This window comes from Adelges cooleyi, unplaced genomic scaffold (assembly GCF_023614345.1).
Source record: "Adelges cooleyi isolate 19-005CV unplaced genomic scaffold, UGA_ACOO_1.1 ACOO_flye_CR_arks_rails_tigmint_CR_PRNA_9, whole genome shotgun sequence".
Taxonomy (NCBI): domain Eukaryota; kingdom Metazoa; phylum Arthropoda; class Insecta; order Hemiptera; family Adelgidae; genus Adelges; species Adelges cooleyi.
The window spans coordinates 15,267,010-15,290,484 of NW_026096579.1; the positions used below are offsets into that span (position 1 = coordinate 15,267,010).

Here is a 23,475-nt window from a genome sequence, read left to right on the forward strand (position 1 = left end):
TAATCATATAATTTTCAAAGTTATCTAATACATCTACCACTCAACATTTTCGAAAAAAACGCTAGAAAATAGAACACATTTCATTTATATTATGACTAATACAAAACTAGCGTCAACTACGATTCGGGTCTAGTAGTTATATAAACAAACACTTGTGTGAACACACACATAGGAAACCATTTAGAGACAAATGTTATTTTGGCTACATCACTTGGTGTGTGTGTCTAATAAAATGTTTCTTTGTTTAAGAATGTGTACGCCAAACTAAACAACATAAATCCGTATTAAAGTTGTAGCTTATACAAATTACTATTAAATCTATGCTAAAAAAAGAAAATAATTACATAATATATTTTGTTTAATGTGTTTTAGAAAATTAAACAATTAAATACATTCTAACATATATTTTATCCAATCACATATTTGTTCTGACAACTTTTCAATAATAATAACAATATGCAACATCATTTGTAAGTAAGTTTTCCTTCAGTCAAGAATTAAAGGATCAACTAAAAAAAAAATGATTGGCAACATTTTAGAAGTAGTATACTATATAATATTATCGTGTAGGTATTAAGAATTTTTAATATTAAATTAAATAACTTGGTATTTTATAAAAGTCAGATGGATGAATTGTCAGACAAAATAATATGTGATGTTAGCGTTACTGGTGGGCTTAAGCGAGGGAGCAAGAAGGTCGCGTGACTCATTGCACAAGCCACCCTTCAGGAGGCAATTTACCGGTTCCCTCTGCGAACGCTGTGGTAATAATAAAGTATCTATCCAATTCTTCAGAAACCCTTATGGCCAATCGATAATACTCTTTCTTGAATTGCAATTGGTACTTTTTTGTACCTTTTACCACGTTTGACCAAAACGTCAATAATTATGTGACGGTAATAGAGAGGGGATAAATTCAGATTACGGTTTTGAGTTTTAATGTTGATTTATATTAATCTATACCGGGTATTTATTGGCTTGCCATCAGTTAAATATTCTATAATGCCTATACTAATATAAACAACTAAAAAGTGAATTTTCAACTTTTACTGGCTATTGTCAGTGCTAAACGGGAAACGAGCAAGACTGATTCAGGAAAACGTTTACCCGGTTGTAGATAAGACAGCTTATACACCCCAAACGCAACAACGCAGCCATCTAATGTTTTTAACGTTAAAATTCCATCAGTTTAATTGAGGTTTTATGATCAAAAACGACGAATCAACACTGGCGTTACACCCTCCTAAAACGAAAGATATGATCTTAGACGGTCGTTTTGTGCTTGCATAGCTTTTCTTCGACGACTATTAGCCATTCGGAATAAGGTCATTCGACAAACCCTTCTTAGCTGTTTAACAAGTTCAGTGTACTCTCAATCTTGCTATAAATTTTTCCAAATATTCGAACACCTGTATTCACTTTGATTCGCTTTGAGCACTTGGGGATGGTCTTAATTTGTGGTTGCTAGCATTGCAGCGATTGCAGTATCTATTATTCAAAATCGAATCAGTACTCGATACTCTACTATAAGTCCCATAACTATACATTATCTTTGTATTCAACCTAAATCCATATATCATACATCACACGATGAAGATACAACATTATGCTAGCTTAGAAATGTATTGCTATTCTAAACGATTTCTTGTAAGGCCACAATAACAGTGAAATCGAAAAATATGGATGGACCCCATCAGAAGTTGTAAAAAAACCGTTGGGCGTTCATAAAAATATAACCTTAGGCCCCGTTGAGACTTGAACCAAATAAAATCCCATTAAATTTTAGTCCTCTCATAAATAAAAAAACGACGAATTGTCAATCGGTGGCTAAAGTTTTATAACGCCTATTGTACGTGACAGGGTCTCAATATGCTCAGCTCGTATAAGAAATATTTCCAAGCCCCTACACTGCTGTTTATCCTATAATATAGCGTTACTCCCACCCGATGAAATTACTATATTTATATTTGTCCAATAATATTTCACATGAAAACGCTTTTTAACGAGAAAAGAAATCCACGAGGGTTCTGGACGAAGGGGAGAGTCTTTGTACTGTTCGAGAGCCGCCCGGATTTTAATGGCTGGCACGGCTATGCCAGCGTGATAGAGGAAGGTCAAAGACGTTTGAGATAAGTGTAAATAAACAGCAAGAGGGTGCAAAAGAACAACAAGCGCTAAGAAACGTTTCGTTTTAATAAGTAATTGCACGACGATAATATATTTTCATTTAACAGAATTATATTTCAGTAATGCATATTTTATTTCAATGTAATAATAGTTGTCAATTAGTACTACGGTATAGTAATTTTCCAAGGAAGGCTGCATAGCTCAGGAACGTGCATAGGTATGATATACAATGTAATGAATACTCGCTAGCTAAGAAGAAAACATTCCCTTATGTATCATGTTATATCGACTCCCGGTGCAAAACTTCTATTACCCCATATTGTGAAATAAAATAATTTAAAAAATATAAAAATAATTATTCTATACACAAATGTAGGCGGGTTTATTTTATTATTATCAACTACCTACAAACTTCAATTGCCTAAATTTATAAGATAATTTTGAGTTTTTTCATATACATGTATGGGTTTTGTTTAGCTTTTATCTTCGGTGGGTATAGCCGTTTGTTCTTCTCTATACAATTAGGCACAATCTATAAAAACCATAAAAATTATACATTAAGACAATCTTCTGCTAGGAAAGCTGCGTTAATCGTTTTCAATGACACATTAACATGTAATATTATAAAAGCTATGCCAAAATATATACTATGCCATTCAATCCGTTCAAAATTGAATTACCCTCGAGTAACAACAATGTATTGTTTTTACCGTGAGGTACACAAAAGCACATAGTTGCTGGGCGTTACCGGCGGCCTTCCATAAGGTGTTTTAAATAACAACCGAGTAGATTTTTCTTAGCCGTTCGAAATCAGACTCTTTCCTTATAAGGCACACTGAATTCGTTCCAAGGTTTTAATTACGTTTGTTGGATCAAATGCAATTGTGTATAATTAATTTTTTTCACACAACTACAGATATACCAAATAATTTTTAATTAGTCTAGAGAGGTTAGGTTAGGTGGTTTTTTCAATTGAATAATAATTGAACGTTTGATATTTTTTTGTTACATACATTTATAATATAACAAATAGAGAGTGAATTTTTCGGTGTCCATCAATTTATTGGCTTTGTGCAGCTCTACAGAGGTGAAATATAAGGACTATTTATTGGCCAGAGAATTTAAAGCATATCATAGAGATAAAAAATTATTTTCAGGTTCCAGCATTTTTTTTTAAACATATTTTATCGGTTTTCAATGGAATATTTTAAGATTTTTTTAGTGCATATTAGCATACCATAATTTCAACTTTTTAAAACGTGAAAATCCGCTCTCTAGCTAATAGTAACTGTAAGCCAGCGGGCGTACAATTAAACAAATTTACTTTTTAGTAATAACTATTTAACATGCTTTCCTTATTATTTTATCAAATGCTGCACAGAGGTAACGACGAAATGCGACCCCTCCGTGATAAATGGAATTTACACTACTGTTAGTACCACAACATAGTTGGAATTGCACAATTTGTTTACTATATTGAATTGAAATTATTCGCATTCAACGACACAGAGAAATGTAATACAGCAGTTGAATTATATATGTATATATATTATTTTAAGGTCAGCTCGTGAACGCGTACATTACACGGTGTAGACTGATGGAGATATTTTGTGAAATAATAATATCTTTGTTGATTTACGAGCAGCACACAACCTGTTTAGTTGCGCTAAAAAAATGGCTCAGACATATCAAACCGCTTGAAATAAAACATATTATACTGTAGATACAGATGTGCTACTTTTGCCATTGTTTTTCTCCTCCTGGCCATCAAAATCAGACGAGATCAACAACAGCGCCACATGCAGATACGCTGTATTTGTTTTTTTTTTACTTTTAGACTACAGCCGTATCTTATTTGCATTCCTGAATCGAATCACATTAGCCCGAGTACAGGCTACACTGAAACCAAAATATTAGAACGAAATAAATCCAAGCAAAACAACTTGACTATATTTTGTTCTAACCGAATTTTTATCGACAAACATTCATCCGATTTGACCGCCTCGTAAAGTTAATTTTGTTTGAACAAAATTATATGTAGTTTTCAAGTATAGTGTATTGTGTTAGTTGACCTTAGTCCGGTGTAAACATGTGTGCACCGTACAGCAATTTATATTTCATCAGTCATAAATTATTAGTTCCGTATGGTACATAGTGAAGTATAGGACTATAAAAACCATTCATCCAGCTTGACTCGGCAAAATTAAATCAAATCTAAACTCTCATTTGTTATACTTCACATAGCTGAAATAGAAGTGTGTAAACTGTAAGCTTCTGGGTGATCTCAAGAGTTTTTTTTACCTATTCAAAAATTATTTATAAAATATAAATGTACAAGTGTAAGGCGCTCTATATTTTAATCATGTTTTTATTTTTTTTCTAGCAAACATATTTTGATGAAAAGCAAACTTTAAAATTCCACTCAAAATGCATTTTATCTTGCTGGAACTTGAAAACAACAAACTATACAATTAAACAAACAGATTCTATTTAGGATTGCGTACAACGGCATACGGTTAACATGTTTATTGGACCGGGAAACCAAGTAGTACACCGTAAGCGGAAGGTGTTTAATTGTGTAACGGAAATCACAGAAGATCTTGGTCGTCACAAGCCTCAACCTCTCACCTTCATCAGAAACACGGCAGCGACGGGTGTCATCGATCTCTCCGGCACGTCTCGTCATGCGTACAGCCACCGTTAAATGCACGTTCACGTACATATGCACTTTGTCCTTCTAATGATGCACATACACACACACACTGAGAAATAAACCAACTTCCACGTGACAAACGGTAACTGCAGTCAGTCCACTAGTTGTTATTCAACTGTTACTAGAAGCTTACGCGGTTGTCATAAACACCACATTTTTTGTCCCGCCCAATTTCGATATTATTTAAAAAAAAAACAAAATACCAGCCATCTTTTCTTGAAGTTTCCTAACCCAAGTGAGGGCCAAGTCGTTGCTGTTGTGATGGCTGATGTCATTGAAGACAGAGGCTTGTGTGAATATAATTACACTGAATTTCGGACTGCTACCAGAAATGCAATGACCATCACACTTTGCTACAGACGCGTTCTCACGAATTAGGTTTAATCGATCAAGAAAAATCGAAGGAAGTCTAGAGCGAGAACCTTTATTTCATTAGAGTCGGATCGATTTCTTTGTGGCTCGAGAAAAGTTTTACCCAGTCAAGTGAATATGGTCAATAACTAAACTTGATTTGCGAAAACGCGCTAAACTGCCATGGCTTATATAGGTGCGGTGGCTTGGAACAAATACATTGGGTCTTTAAGCTGATTGCAAAATATAAGGAATACGGGTTAAGACAAACGGATTCCGACCTGGATAGACGATCCTGAGCTCGCGGAGTTCCGGACTACTCCTACTCCAAGTGTTCCTCGGTTGGACTATGCACTGGAACATTGCTCTGCGAATGTACCTTCTTCTCACGCCGAACCGTTTGCCGCACTTTCTTCGGTCATAACAATCGGAACGACGCCCAGTTGAAACCGAACCCTGGCCGAGGGGCGACGGTGACTTAAGATATTGTAAACAGGGTATATTATACAGGGTAGCATGGGTGAAACGCGATAGCGGTGGACAACTGTTGCGGACTCGGTGACGGCGTCGACGGTACTGGCTGTGGCCGTGGCTGGAAGCTGTGCGTGTGCGGCACCGCCCGTCGTTGAAGTTTTGCCAGGATCATGCGCGCTTTTACTTTATCCCGGAGGAACATGTGGCGGGACGAGGAGAGGAGAATGTGCGTCGTTTTTGCGCCGGCCAAAGGGATTTCGATAAACAACAATGACGTCATTGGCGAGCGGTTGCTGCTGCTGCTGCTGCTACTTGCAACAACCCTCGCGGCAATCCGGTCACGAACACAGACTATAATATACAGCAGCTGTACCCCCACAATAGCGTTTCTGTTATCGACGACAAAATCCGTCTTGCACCAAAACTCTCTCATGGTCATGTAGAAAAATCAACAATAAAGTCAGAAACACACGGGGACCCAGGCGAGCATTTCAAATATTAATCGCCAGACAAATAATACACCTATTAGTAGTTCATCTGACTACACCCAGTGTTCATTTTGTCTTTAACAAAGTTTGGCGAAATTGATTGGTATATTGTATGAACTATGAATTACACATTTTTAAAAAGAAAGATGCACTAACATCTTATAGGCAAAGGAAAAATATAAAAAGGGGAAATTTGCCGTTTGACAATTGTACATTTCATTGCATTATTGATTATGATAAATAGGTTAACCCTAATAGCATCCTCCCTAACGCTCATAATATAATTTCAATCTCATCATAGCTTTTACAATGCTTTTATCGATTTTTGTATTATACACCATCAAAGCGTTTATTCGAAAGTAATTTAGTTATAATAATCGGTGTTGACCTGTGACCTCTCCCGCCCCAATATGCCCCGACCCGGCTGTACTGGCTTTTTAAAAATAGTTATAAATCAGCAATAATTGTTGAACGAAACGATAACAGTTCGCGTTTTGCAACTAGTAAATGGTTTAGTAACATTTCACAATTTTTAGTTGTAATGTATACCGTGTTCCACACGCATACATATACGGTTATACATAAATATTTCCTAAATACCTTTACCGTGTCCGACTAGAATTCTAGTTAAATATGTAAACGGAATTGATAGAAAACCCTAGCTTGCAATCATGCTATAGGTATGTATTTAATTGAAAAAAAAAACGGCTTAAGAGTATAAATACACGAGCCGAACCTCTTAAACAAATAGACATTCGATTGAATAGCGTTGTTAGTTACAGTCGGATGAATAGGTCTCTAGTTGAGAGTAACGATAATGTGATGATGACGGTCTAGGCTATTACACCTAGAGACGTCATGGTAGACTAGTCGCTTAACAATATACTGTACATTGTGTACGCTGCTTTGGGTGCTTGGATTTAAGATGTTGCCGGTTCTTGCGGGTTTTTAAAACGTATCAAGACAATGTTTTCATAGTGATTCGACAGGAATTCGCACGAACTAATTGTATAGAAGCCGCAAAACTAGTTTAGAGAGAGGAGACGGGCCGATTAAAATCAAAATAACACAACAGGTTTGTGTGCATATTATTACAAAATTAAATTAATCGTTTATCCAAACCATGTTATGATAATATAACCTAACCCGTGGCGTCCTATGATGAGGTTACAACACTTTTAAATTTTCAATACGGTCAATGTGTACACAAAATCCATTATCGAGGCGTTATTAATTGAATTTTTATTGACAATAGGGTAACCGTTCAATACCGAAACGATTAACCGTCCGGATGGGAACAACACTCTGTTAAACGAGCACAAATTTTATATTATTGTTGTTCCAAAAAAAAAATACACAAAACTTATAGGGCTTGTACATGTTCAGTTAAAAGATGAGGCGATCACACGGGGGTTGTAGTTATCAAAAGGAACACAGAGCTGGATTTGTACACATAGCAAACAATACAAATTATTATGTTCTCAAAAGAGAAATATACCCGCAGGCGCGCGTTAACGTTTTAAGGATAAAACATTTAAAACAAATATCAGAACTGATCTAAACGCGTTTCGCTATCAATAAACGAATAATTTCAACGGATCGTACTCGGAATTTATTCCAAAAAAATAATGATAATAATAATAAATAAAAAACTGCCCATTGTGTTTTGCGTTACTGCACAATAGACTGCTGATTTTTTACGGTTTAGAGAGAAAACGCTGTAGTGGCACAAACAGCAGCTATACACAGCTGAGACCAACAGCTATAATAATATAATATAGAAAATGCGTTGTTCGACGAGGCTGCCGAAAGAGAAAGCAACGAGTTGTATCCGTAGTACACGCCGAAATACATCTTATGAGCATTGTCCGGATTGTACACATTATAATATTATTATATTTATATAGATACATTTATAAAGTGAAGAAGAAGAAGAAAAAAGCGTTTTGACCGCAGAGTGGCGCCCACACGACGAGTTCACAGCCAATGCTCGATTCGTGGCCGTTGAATGTAACAATTATTTTATTTTTTTATACAATTTTTTATTTATAATAGCTGATTTAGACAAGTGAATATAATTTTTGTGCAAATTTTGGCAGCACCTGTTCCTTTCAAAATACTACTTTGCTGTGACCCCTACAACTCTTAATGCTAATCACTTTATAGCTTAGGTTTTTATTATGTTGATGTTTCACACACTGAAATTTACCGTTAGTTTTTTATTCAATAAAATAAAATAGATCCCGGCCGAGGACATTATGATCCGTCTTTTGTATTCGTGTGTATCGAGCACAACTAGGGGATATAACTTGGTAGAATTTTAAAGTCGAATAAAAACAAGTTTATTAAAAGCGATTCGCTTCAATTGTTATGACCGGACGCGGTCCGTGGGTAGGGTTCGCACTATTGGCACGGTCGACGTCAAAATAAAATTATTATTCCATCTGCAAACTACTAGCAGCAATAATAATATATTTGAACGCGTCGATGAGTGAAAACAAATAAACAACGCATCTTAAAGATAACAATAAAAAAAACCGCCAAGAATAGTTAACGAGGACAGTCGTGTAATATTTTGCACTTATATTGTGTATACAATGGTAACCTACATGATTTTTGGCAAAAAAAAATTTAATAAACGTTTATTGTTTAAGGTTTCACCAAAAGTAAGTTACAAATTTTATTGGCAAACTAAATTAACAATAATAAAAAAAAAACAAGGGGGACGACGTGGGCACAACAGTTTTTTTTTATAACAGAAGATTATTGTGTTTTAATATGTAAGTTTGCGCAGCCAAAAAACCGTAGTCCGAGAGTTCTATAAATAACAAAACGATTAAAAAAAAAATAGTCGTTTTAAACACCGTATAGAATATACAATACATGATACACATTATATAAATTAAAAAATAACCATTATTATATTATACCATCTTTAACTATTGCAATATTATTTATGATCGATGAGTATACCTTAAATTAAATTATTTCTAAAGATTATACTAACCTAATAATTGTATTTAACAAATGTGTCTATTCTAGTAAACATTACTCATTATCATTATTTGTTTAAAACAAAAATGCTATTTTGTGTGATTTAAACTAATTTATAAAAATAATAATTGACAATTTCGAGTTGTGTATTAATAATAATAATACAAAAATAAAAAAAATTTTTTTATAAAAACAAATATTGTAACTATAATAATTACTGAAACCCATATTAGTGTGCTGTTAATAGGGTAAACAATGACTTGTAAATTCCGTTCGTTTACAATAAATTGACAGCAATTATTACAAACAAAACTAATCATAAATTATCATTATTTACCCTATACATTATACAGTGTGTGCGTTTATGTGTAATGTGGTACTTATTACTATACATTTAAAGGTATTTTTTTTTGCCACAAACACTGCCTGTACTATTTTCTTAATCTTGATTGATTTTTGATCAATTTGAACACCGGTCCATCTTTGTAGCTAGAAAAAAAATGACTAAAATATTGCACTTTGGATCTTGCGACAACAGTTTGTATAATCGAGCCGGATAGTTCTTTGTTTCTTAATCGAAATTGGAATAATCAAATATTTATTCGGCCGTTTGATAAGCGTTTAAGATTTCTGTCCCAGACCAGCCTTGCTGCGCATAATAATATTATGCGTGATTCAAATATTCAATCTATTCCTCGTGGTCTGATAATAATAGTTGGTTATTATGCTGATGAGACAACCTACATTCCAGTATCTAGTGGTTTGTTTATTAGTAGTAAACCGAAAATCACTCATCTACCGTTTTTGTCCTCATTATTCGGACTTGTTTTTTTTTTTCATCATTTTACCGAGTGATATTTTTTTACACATGCAAACGCCTTGCGCTTTTTTTATTCGCTGTCCAACACACACAGGCGTATGTAGGGTATGTTGGAACATATTACACGGGCGAATTAGTCATGGGGTCGTTTCACGTTATCGATTTAATCCGTTACATCCTCATTACCGTCGTAGGAACCACTAGAATATAATAATACTTAGGTATATATATATATGTAATACATTGAAACACTAGAAGACCGCATCCATGCTGTTCTGATGGCTCGCATGTTTAACATTTTTCAAAGCGCCAAGCCGTTTAATATTATATTATTATTATGGGTAGCCCAATAGTATTAAAGATATATTGTGTTCAATTTTTAATAACTATACCTACTCAAACAATAGGCGGCCGATGTAGGTGACTACATAAATCCCACAATATAATTAAAAAACTGTTGTTTTCTATAGAAAACGCGTAGGTAAAATAGATTATAATAGCAAAACGACAACGTTATAATATTATTTTTTAAATAAGAAAATAGTATTATTACAGTTTCTTTTTTTTCCCGTGTCACGGTCTAATAACGGATAGGATAAAAAAAAATGCAAATAATATCCAATACAAGGCGTTATGGTGTCGATTCGTGTGTACTGTTAATGTGTCGACCTCCACCAGCAGTTTTCTCCCTATGCCCTCCCCCCCACCACCACGCCCTCCTTCCTTCGTCATCTGCGTTTCTTCACTCTGCTTTCGTTCCCCTTTGTTTTATTACACGTCAAGTCACTATAATGATTTTTAAAGAGCTCGAGTTTTTTCTCCTTCAAATCTCCAATCAACATATATAATATTTACCACGCCTTGGTTATACCGAAAAAAAAAAATACATTTAATATTAAAACGCATATGTTTTTTTATTGGAAAACAATATCCAAGTAAACTGTACTGTAACAAAATCAATACACAATCAACGCTATCACAGTGGTGTTTAACGCATCTTCGATAGGGTTATGTTTTCAAACAAATGCGTTTAAAATTGAATGCAAATTTTAACCTACTTGCACATAAAATACAGCAACTGTCGTTTCGGAAAAGGTCATGTTCGGATTAATTTTTAAATAAATTACCTAATACATTTAAAAATAAACACTGATAATATTTTACTCATACTGCGTTGGACAAATATTGAATATTAAATAGGTACGGCGACCGGCATTTAAAAATCATAATTTACATCACTATTGTAGTATCGCATAGTGTACAATATGCATAATACAAGTAGGTACAATAAATATATGCTTGACACTAGGCGTATTTAAGTATTGACGGTTGAGTATTAATTATTATTACCTATTAAAATATATCACTATACCTACCTACTATGCAGCCTATGTACCGATAATATTGTGAAAGCGACAATATAATTATGTCAACACACCAGCACTTTGTACTCGAACAGTAACAAACTAAAATATTATATACTGTTAGAAAATTATACTTACCACAGTCGGATTGGCCAAAACCAAGATATTAATAATAATCTTTTTTTTTTACTATTTATCATGACAACAGATATTAACTATTTGGTTAACCAAACGATCTGACTGAAACGAATTAACGGTTAATGAATAATATTGCATTGATACTTATTATATTATACCGATTTGCTAAACACTTATGTTTATTGCTGCGTTTGGTGATGTACCTGTTGGACAATCTATTCAGATAATGAAAGTCAATTACAACATTTTAGACAACATAATACACACTATAACATAATGTTTATACTACTGATTCATAGCCCTGTATATTCAAAAAGGACTCTGAATTTTGGACACTTCACAAACCTATGTTGTTGTCCCTTTTATGAACCTTTATCGAAATGCGAGTCTTTCTTCTAATTCAAGTACAAAACGATCACACGATCATATTATTATTATTATTATTATTTATTTCCTAGTCCGTTGAACCCCGGTCGTTCGGCCACGGCCCTTTAACACAGTTAAAATGTGTACCAATATTCTCCGGCTGTCCGACTGAAACCCAAGAAAGAGAGAGAGAGACCTTGGGTCTTTTTTTCAGCAGCCGACAACAACAATAACAATGTAAAAAAATGTGACAAAACGTTGTTATATTTCGCTAAAATCGAATTTAAAGAGAAATCGGCGGTCGCCATAAATTCGGTCTCGACAAATTTTCAAGATTAAAATATTTGGTTGCCTACTTTATCTGAAAAAACACTGTAAAAAAACTAACATGTACATAAATTCTAAAATGCATAATACAATTTTAAAATGCTAAAAATAAACTAAGTATAACATATTATGTACTTATAATAGACATATAATCCTAATAAAAAAATCCTAAGATTAATTTATGCACTGATTTTACATGAATTTCAGTTATACCTATTCTATATTTTACACAATATTCTACTTTTTTTAGTCTTTTTATTTTAGATGCAGTAGGCTAGAAAACAATTTTGTAGTGTACCTAATTTGTTTTAAATAAATGCTCAGATAAACTAAAAGTAGGGATAAAACAAAATATGGTTTAAGGCACTTTTTATGTGGTTTCTGCTCGCTGAACAATGTTGTATTGTACGTTGAAAAATATAAAATAAGATTTTTTTTTTGTTTTGTTATTAACTTCCGTTTGGTCATTAACATTTAAAATACAAGACGGATTTTGTTTCCGTTAGGTACATTTTCATTTAACGTTCACCGTGGGACGAATGATATTTTATACAGCCTATAGGCTCTCTCTAGTAGTTAGTTCCAGTTTAAATTGCACACAATAGCGATGACTGATGATAATAATAGACTTTGTACCTAAAACGGAAAGCTACAATTGGACGCTTCTAACACGTATCGGTTAGGTTTTTTTTTAAGTAAAAAAAAATTATAATATTAAATTGGATAAACGGACATTCGAAATAATAACGTAACAATATAACGGCACAAGTGTGCATTGTCTAGCCCGCCTGGCTTTTTTTTCATTTAAGAACTCATTGTTTCGCTAAACATAATATGGTTAATTATTGTTTTGGGGGCTTCTTTTTTTTTGGTGTCACGACCACTTTAAACGATTTAAACTAATTTAGTTCACCGAGTTTTCGTTCCTACGACGGGCAGTAGTTACAATCAAATCAACCAGATCAACCAGTGCACTTCAAAGTACAATAAAACGATTTTTGATTGATAAAACTTAACGCAGTAGGGCCAAGTTATAGTGCCGAAAATATTGTACACACTATTTACAACAACAACGTAAACCGATAAGGAGTACTGATAACAAATAGTTGAAGATAATACCTTCTCTACTTCACAGACAGCGGATTATATGAAAACAAAAAGCTGACCCGGCAGAGAACAAAGGAAATTTTTAAAAAGACCGATTATAGGGACCCGCGACGATATCAGTGTAGCCGCACGGATTAGTATAAATTATTGTGCAGATATTTAAAAAATATTATTGTGTACAAACTCCTTATCAATCGTACGATTTATATGATAACTGTCTGTGTTATCACAGAATAGATTATTTTTTTGCTATCTAATCTGCGATATTATTATGAAATTTTACGCTTGATCTGCGGTCACACTGATTTAATTTTGCGACGTCGTGGTTTTTGTTTACATGCCGAGCGCTATCAGTTTTCATATAGTCTACACCGTGTTAATGATGGTCGATGCGGTGATAAGTGATAACATTACAGACGGTCGATAACATTACTCTGACCACACTGTATAACACACGGATTTTATTTTTGCACTTTTTGGTCGCCTGATGTTATTAAAGTTTGTTTATATTTTTAGACGCACGCAATGAAACCAAATGAGCATCTACTTTTTTTGGATATGTACGGTGGATGTAAAACAGCCCAGTGTTGTGTTAACATGAGAAAAATACAATATTACAAAAGTACATAACACGGTGCACAACAATATTATAGTATACGTTTTACGTTGACTGTTATACATAATATGTTTCATAATAATCACATGGTACATATTTCATTGTCTCGTATCATGTCACGAGACAAAGGCAACACGAGAGGGAAGGAAAGGGGAGGGGGGTCGAACAAACTATAACGTTAATTATTCAATTACCTAATTGAATCGATATTATTATCGAAACGACGTGAACAACAAAGTATAACAAAATTGCATAAGTATAACATATATAGAATAATATTGTTATATCTTAAAAAGGGTTACCGTAATTTTTAAAATATTTTTTTTTGCCATTATAAGCGTTGCTATTATAACGAAATTCAAATGTTTGTGACCACGTAATATTATTGTAAAATAATAACGTACTCGCAGACTTAATAAAAGTATATAATAAAAAAAAAATCCCCGAATGTCATTATATTTTTATTTTGTTACAAATCGTTTACATTATATAACGTTATGTTAATGAGAGAGAGAAAGAGGGGAACTGTATAATACTGACCACGGTCTTATATTATTATTATGCAAATATAATAATATCTTTAAAGGGATTTTACACTCTTAGAACCCTTCTTTTTATAACCGTCACCACAACGGCCATGTTATATTATTATTTCCTCCGACCTAACCGAATCGTTGAAGCGTTAAAAATAAAATACACTCAGTGTGAGCTTATTCGCCATTATGCTTGCTTTTCGTTACATATTATGTTGTTATTATTATTATATTGTATACATTGAAACTCAGACATCAGACTGATCTCTATAGATTGCCACGGTGACGAGTCGTTGGACTATTTTCAATGATTAATTATTTAGTATATTATAAACACTGACGGCGGCCATATGGTAAACCGATGGCGGTGGTCTACCGTAGAGATATGTTGCTACAATGCATGTATATAATATAATATATTATGTTTAATACGGTGGGTATTTATGGGGAAAGGATACGACAAACATCTGCTCGCCACCTCTAGACACACACACACACCAACATAAAGTGAAGTGATGGAAATATAAAAGTATAACGGCGATGGATATGAAATAAAATATAATATACACGATTGATTTTCATTTTTTTTTTTATTCATTCAACAATCATGACTTATCGATTCCTAAACTAAAACACATCAGCAGCCCTCCTAGATTGGCATTAGGTGTCTGTCTAAAGCGAAGATAGTGCTCAAGCGATATGCGGGCGGGTAAAAGTAGAATAGGGTCAGATATAGAATTAATGTATGAGGGATCTAATCTAGCCCTGCAGTGCCAATTGCATCAGAAATGCAACATGTTTTTGTATTGATGGCGACCTATAGTTAATAAAGAAATAATTACTATCTACCAGATGTTATAAGCGTAACTGCTTTAGATATATACTTTTTAAATTATTTTTCCCAAATTCCTGGTAAGTTAATCTAATATTGTGTATTGAAAAAAAAATTGGGCATTACCATTTGATTAGAGCATACATTAGTAGCACTTTATTAATACATAAGCAGATAGATCCACCGAGCAAATCCTGGTAGTCTCTTATATTATCTTATTTACTTGGTAATACTTGGAACTAAATAAACAAGTACAATTTGTGTTTTTTTTAAATAAAATTGAATTTAAATATAATGTAATTTAAACGAATAATTCTATAATTTTATTGATTATAACTTGGGTCATTTTATATAAATTCGATTTCTTTAGGAACTAAATCATTCTGGCTAAATTCACTGGGTCAGGTCCGGGAGATTCGCCAAAGTGGCCAGTCACTATTGTAATACTTACTAATAAATAATGATTTTGAATATTTCCTCCTCTGACTCAATTAAATAGTAAGACGAAGAATGCTATTAAAAGTAACAATATCTATCAGGATTTACATTTTTCAGGGGATGTGGGGATCGAAGTGTCCCTCGAGTCAGTCAGTTGTATATACCATCATAACGAACACTTGGCCAACAGATACATACTGCAATGTTTGCGCTATAATGTTTGCGTCTTACATTTTTAGACCAATGTCGGTGTATCTTCTTTTTTGTGTGTATGTGTTCTGGCATTGTAATATCTCTATATACTGTATATAGTTGTGAGATGTATAATAACAAAAAAAAATATATATATTATATATAATAGGGAACGACAGTGGCAGTGCCCTCCAACACCGCCGCCGCATATTTTCGAATACCGGCAAAAAGAATTTCACGTCCGCCGCCAGCTATTCGCTCTCGGTGTGTAGGTATATAATAACGATAATCGCACACAGGACTATGACCCTAGAAAGAAAGGAAAACGCACAACGGTCGTACTTCCCCGTACTTAAGACGACGCTAGATGGAGTGGGGGGGGGGCAGGAGAAGGGGTGTATTGTCAATAATACTTTTCCACTAGATTCCAATTAAAAATGGCCCGTGTATGTGAAACCGCGCTATTTTATAATCTTCTCCATCCACTCTAGGATTTTTGTTTACTCTCTAACCACTATGTTTTCAATTTTTTTAATTATAATATTCATTTTTGGCATTTGCTCCCCGGAGAGAAAAACGAACGAAAATAAATAAAACATCATAAATCATTGCTAAAATTCACTTCGGGCTGGCTACCGAGTGGTCCGTGTACCAAAACATGTGTTCTAGCCTATCCGGTTACAGCTTACCCATATCAATCGACAACCGCGCTGTTAAAGTCAAGTCAATATAATAACAAAACAAAAATAATAATGAGTAATGCTACCGTAATTCGTGTAACGATATAGCTGTTATAAATAGGGGTTGATCCAGTATATTGAGGAGGCGGTAAAAGCAGTATCCTAACCCCTTCGCATCTTACTATGTAATTAATCAAATTGAAGAATAATAATATGTATAAACGAGTATAATATTATTTACTGTAATCTAATGTAATTACTGTAAACTACTATGGTGGTTATTTTTAAAATAATAAACCCATCAATCGATTGTAGTTTCTATTTCTCATTTGTTAAATCAATATTGACTATGTAATATGAAATATGTGCTCGCACAATACGCTAACTCTGGTCCACGATGAACGAAAAAAGACCCATAATTTTTTCTTTTCCGTACTGGCTGTGCTTTTATAGCGGTACTTAGTGGATAAAGCAAGTTTTATAGTTTCTGTACACGGCCGAAGGTGTCGTAAAGCCACGCGAGGCCGTTGACACAATTTTACAAGCAATCTTAGTTGAATTTAAATGTTTGCCACTATCAAACTGGCACCGTCGCCGCCATTGTCCGGTAAACAAATGATAATAATATTATGCAAATTCAGAATTATCTATACGAAGCGCCACGTTCAACGCAACACCTACAGACCGGCGGGTCTACTACAGGCAGCTGCTGCCGGCCATGTATTTTTGTCGAAAATTGTTTTTATCATCATCTCGTGACGGTTGTATTGCACCTTAGAAGTCTGTCTTTTATAGATAGAAATCATGTCTACCGTCCTATTGTCGTATTGCGTCTTGACAATGATGACCCTCAGTCACGTTTCCTTGTGTACACAGGGAGTATGCCACGACGGGTTTCCATAGAAGAGTGATAAAATAAAAATACAAATCTATAGGTAAAAAAAATAAAACATCACACTAGGTTTTACATTATAATTTTATCCACCCTACCGTCGAGGGTTTATGTACCCATTTTCGAGTTGACAACGAGGTCATCCTGTCTTCATTCAACGCAAGGATAATTTGTCTTGTTAAACAAACGGTTAGGCTGCCCACAAGCAAAAATTTGACCTATATCAAGTCTACTTTACACTTGGTATAAAATCGATATTTTTTATTTTAATAGATTTTTGGCATTTTTCTCGATACAACTTCGCCCACAGGAGGGTATAAAAACCATATCTGCTGGATTCCGTGAAAAATAGTTAAGTGTTAATGTCACCGGCCGGGCAAACAGTTTAATTTTTATGTCGACGTGACAAACATTGCATTATGTAAATCCAGAATAAGGTGTTATGACCATAACAGGGTATTAATCATTATTGTTGTTTGTATTTTACTACTATCCGGCAGTGTTATTGGAAGTAACGTTGTCGTCGTCGTAAATGGCAATTTCATACTTTTGCCACAATGCGATAAATGGATAATAAAAATGAACATTTTATTATGTAAATCAAAATGCAAATGAAACACATTCTTACAGGAATCACCGTTTGCGTGCAACTATGCGTCGTTGTTATTAATCCGATATTATGTATATAGACATTCAGACAAGACTCTCAAGACGTTACTTACTTTCTGACTTCAGTCTTAACTCACAAACGGCAGTATTGAGCCGAGGATTAAGGTAAGTAGGATCGTCTCTATACCTTCTCGAAACTTGTGCTTCTCAAACTTAATTCGATATAGACGACTTAAATATTTAAATGTGTCGAGACACGTCGAACAAATTACATATTATTATTCTTCACACAAAGCCATAATACGGTGTAATATTTTGATCGATTATTATTATTGGGAAAATACTCTATAGCGTTTACATTGTGATGTAACAGTGTAGTATTGTTCAAACCACCTAGAGTATTATTATAATTTACATTTAATCGTATTTATCAAAAACGTCATAACTCCTAACCGTGTTTTAGTCTTCAGCTGCATATTGTGCGCCTCTATGAATAATTTATGAGACGGGCGTTGTTGCCGGCTATATGGTCCGGATGGAGGTATTTAAAATTATTTATACACTATCGTTGAAATAATACTGTATAATATATGAATTTCAGTAAAATGACAACTGTGTTTCCGGACTGTGGATACCGTCGTCGTCATCTAATCCGGCGAGGCGATTTCATCCACGGTAGCAAAACAATAGGCCAGTTATTTTTGTTTCCCCGGTCGTATCAAAAGCGGTAATATCAAATCAAATCCAGACCAGAGCAGGATTATCAAAGGCTAATAATACTACTTAGCCATATTTGATATGTATATGCAAACGTCAGGTCAGTTTGACGAGACTACCGTGTACGGAATGAGATACACGTTTTGGTTTTATTTTTCTACATAATAGCATTATGTAGTTCCATATGAAGATGCTGTCCATATGGGACACATAGCTGTTATCGTTCTACAGCGTCGCACACTTGTTGATACGCGACCGTGTGCTGCCAACACGTTTAAAACCAAAAGTATTTTTTTTTTTTTGCACGCCGGTATAATGTGATGTTTTTTTTTTATGATTTCTCAACGGTTTTCCACGTGCGAGTAGATACGAATTATTGTACATTGTACTCGGTACTCTGTGTGTGTGTGTGTGTTACGGTTTACCAGCATACCGACGAATCAATCCGAATTATTATCATCTGAAAATCTCCAGTCGGACTTTCTCCGGCCAAACACCGTAACCAATTGTGCAAGGCAATAGCCGCAACGACAGTTTGCACATTTTTGCTCTTAAGACCGTTCGCCAAACCGTGGTGATCCAAGCGGTCGGTAAACAATAAAGAAAACAACAACAGCTGCTGCTGCAACCAGACAATCTTAATACTATGTACCCTACCCTTTCAAAGTCTACTCAGCACATGTATGTGTGCGGCCAGATTTTTCATTTATAAAATCCAGTATCCTCTATCCAAAACGACTAAACGAGCAACATAATATTGTGTAGGCATATAAATAACTTTGTCCCCGAATAATAATAATAATAACAATTAAACTCACTGTTGAAGTACAATATTTTCCTGGTCGATCCCAGACGCCGTATTGGAGATTTGAATCCTCCGGAGTCGGACTCGTCCATGCTGCCACTGAACTCTTCGGCGCACAGCATCTGGACGACGGATAGATAAGAACGTTACAGAACTGTAACTATTCAAAGACAACACACGGGCACAGACGGTGGTCGGTTTAAATTTAAAAAAAAACTCGTAGAATAATTTAATATTACTACAGCGAACCGGGTTCGAAGAGCGCAGATCAACGGCGGCGACGGAAACGGTGTCCAAAACTGAGCATTTCTCGGATCTACAAGCTAATCATCAATCCTATACACACATGCACACGCACTGGCACTCACGTTGAACACATTTATAAATAAATAAAGGCGAAAACACTGGGCGTAGGCGGTCGTTTATTTAAATAAAAAAACGGCGTGTTTTGCAAGAGATGAAAAATGACAATAATAACATTCTGAACGCGACCAACCGAAAACAACAACAACTAGCGTCCGCCGGGCCGGTGGTCGAGAAAAAAACTGTTTAGAAAACCAGTTAACCTGGCCGTACGGTCTCCGCCTGCCTGCAGTTGTTGCTGTTGCTGCCGTTTCTCCCCGGTGTTACCGTCGGTTGTACCGCGCCGGACGGGGAGAGAGGGCTGGCGGTGCACCGCGGTCCGCCGCTGAAAGGTGGAAAAGGTAGAGGAACCGTTTACGCGGTTAGCGGACAGGAACGCGTAACGCCATCTGTCCGAGTGAAACCGCGGTCTGCCTGCAACAGCAACAGCTGCACGGTCACCGCTGCGGTTGGATTTTCCACCGGCATCCTTTATTATAGTTTGGCATTCGGTCCTAAGTTCCCACGTGGTCATGATGATGACAAGTTTTAAAGTTAACAATATGCATCATTCAGACTACTAATTTTTCTTGCTTTTTATGAATAACTGGAAAAATGTTTTCCATAGTTTTCCGTTTTGACAACATTGGGTGTATTAACTTGCATAGTTATGAATTTTACAAAGATAGATTAGGTACATTAGGGAAATTAAATTTGTTAAATACTTTTTTTTTGTAAATAATTTATTTAACTAGGTAAAAATATTTTAATATAGTCTATCAAATTCATCAAAGTCTGCTACATATGTATATTATACTAATTATAAGCAAATATTTGACCACGTTGCTCCACCAAGTTTTACTCATAATATAACTACTTCTAATTTTCAGAAGGCTGATGGTATTTTTTTACAAACGTTAATTTAAAAATATCACATACTTTGGTACAAACGTTTGTTATGCTGTTAAAATATAAATTAACACATAAGGTCAAAGTACAATGAAGTGGCTAAATTGTGATCAAGGTTAAAATACAATTTACTAGTGCATAAACGCAAATTGAAATTCATATTGTAGTAAATTTGTTAAAAGGTCTCTATAATGTGCAAATTCTAGTTACATATACATTTTAAAATAATTATTATTTTGCTTAATTATTACTAATTGGCGACGATAACTTAGACACATCAAATTATTTAATAGCTGACCATGACTTTAGAGATTATGCAAGCTATTTGAGTTGATGTTGTGTATTAAAATTATTGCTAATCCCTAATAATTGCTATTAATATTTATGAAGGCGTTAACAGAAGGGTTCGTACATTCATACATTAAATCAGTACCTAGTTATATGTTACAAATAGTATGAACATAAAATAATGAAAAAAAAACATTCATATAATATCAAACTAGGCACTGATTAAAATTACATCTGAATCCAAACTGTTTTATTGTGGTGTTTAATGTGCAGATAAGATCAATGTGAACGTAAAAACAATAAAAAATATGTGGTACGAGAGTAATTTAATTATGATTTTCCCACAATATATTTTATTATGACCAATTAGCTAGCTATATATCTTTGTTGAAATTAAAGTATACACGTTATAAATTATAATAAAGAATCATACAATACACGTTTACGCGAAAAATGGGCTTCATAGAACAAGTTGGTTTTTTAACTCGCTGATGAGTTTAAGTAAAAGAAAAAAAACAAATATTACAAAATATATTGTACTTATTAGTTGATCAAATTAATTCGAATTGAGTTTTTTATACCTCAAGAGGCCATTAAATATTTTTGATATGGTCGGTATTATATTATACATAAAGTAAAATTGTTTTACTTAAAAATAATGTAACTGATATGTTGGTTATACATAGACTATGTCAACAACGTTTGTAGTGTTTGAGTGAGTAATTCTGAATTTGTTTTGCTTACTCTTGAGATGTCAACAAGTCATAAATATGATTTTTAAAAATACATTTATCTTATTTAATACCCAAAGAGATTTGGTTAATTATTTAACTATTACGTTGTTGAGTTTTGCTGAGAAAAACTTACAGCTAAATACGAAATAAACGGAACCAGGCACCAGATGGCATGGCAGATAATTATTTTAGCACAACATCTGTATAATATATGTATGTAAATTACTAACAAACAATTTATATATTCATTGAATGATGTGTTATAAAATCCATGCAGCTCAGCAAATAATTTAAATATAGGAACTTGTTAGTCGTTTTTGTAAAAATCTAAATTCCAATCAAAATATTATAAACTAAAATAATATTTAATTATCGTTTTAAATATTTTTACATTGTTTCAACAACTAAAGGTGATAAAAAATAATCGATATACCTACTTTTTGACATTTATTCCCAACGCTATAAAATAGGAATGATGACAAATTAGATTAAAAAACAATGTTACTTACAATATATTTTGATATTTAGTGGCGCCATCTGTTTGCTGATAATAGAAGCGCAATGAGAATATGTTAACGTTATAATCTGTTAGTAGATAGCATAACAAATCTGTTATGTTGTCATAAATAGTTTATAATTTTCCTACAATGTGATAAGTCTATAGCTTCAGTAATTTTTTATAAATTGAAATTGAATTTTAGGTCGGTAGTAGTAGTTTAAAATTTTAGAGATCTAAATACGTTTTAAAGTTTTTCACTAGTAAGCTAGAATAAAAACTCACATTTTTTAGAAAATGCAAAAAACTGGAAGAGGATTTTTCTATAGTTTCCTGTAGGAAATACATATTTATTTGTAAATTATTACAAACATATTTTTATTCGATTCGGTTATCAGTTTTTTTTTTATTTTGAGATATAGTTAAGACAAGAACATTTTTTTTTATCACTTAATAAAATCTGTAAATTTTAAAAATTCACGTCTATAAAAACAAATATTTTGAATACATTATAATATTTTAATTGAAATGCTTCCCAGCCTTGAACGCCAACCAAACTGAATTTAATTATTGTATAGCAACATTACAAAATGTAAATGGATCCTACCGGACTTTAAACTGTATCTCATTGAGTTCATGTAACATATCAGTGAGATATTAACACATTATCTACATAATTTCAAACATAATTTTTTAGTCGATTTAAATTAGCGTGTCGTGTTGTCGAATACATTTGCATTAAACCATAAATTTTGATATAGATGTAAAAAACAAGCAATAGTCGTTAGCGTTACCTCCAAATGGTTTGACAAAAATTTAATTATTTATACAATTTATATAAATGTGTCACTATAGAGTCTGTAATAAATTTGACGTCGTGGGGGGAGGGATGTTGCTTTTGTTCTGGTATTTTTCTGGTTATCATATTGTCATCGGGGTGGATGTGAATATATATGTGTATTGTGTAGCATCATTTATTAACCATATGGCGGGGTAGTCGTTGTCCGGTTATACTGACCCAATAAATGTCACCGTTTATAATAGAAATAATGATAATAATATGGCTTTTACAGAGGCAATATTGTTGGTCGGCTGTGTACAAAACGTCGGCTGTCGGTTTACC

General features: G+C 33.9%; 1 protein-coding gene across 2 annotated transcripts in view; it reads right to left on the reverse strand.

Moving 5' to 3' along the window:
• Nucleotides 1–20,127, reverse strand: part of LOC126846102 (SLIT-ROBO Rho GTPase-activating protein 1-like) — a 42,753-nt gene extending 22,626 nt beyond the window's left edge. The window contains exon 1 of one of the 2 annotated variants that reach the window (XM_050585237.1): nucleotides 19,597–20,127. In XM_050585237.1, coding sequence (XP_050441194.1) covers nucleotides 19,597–19,705 — 109 coding nt within the window. In that variant the 5' untranslated portion in view covers nucleotides 19,706–20,127. Of the gene's footprint in view, nucleotides 1–5,472; nucleotides 5,753–19,596 lie in introns of those variants that run through there. The other variant, XM_050585238.1, reaches the window with a different exon arrangement.
• Nucleotides 20,128–23,475: the final 3,348 nt, after the last annotated feature.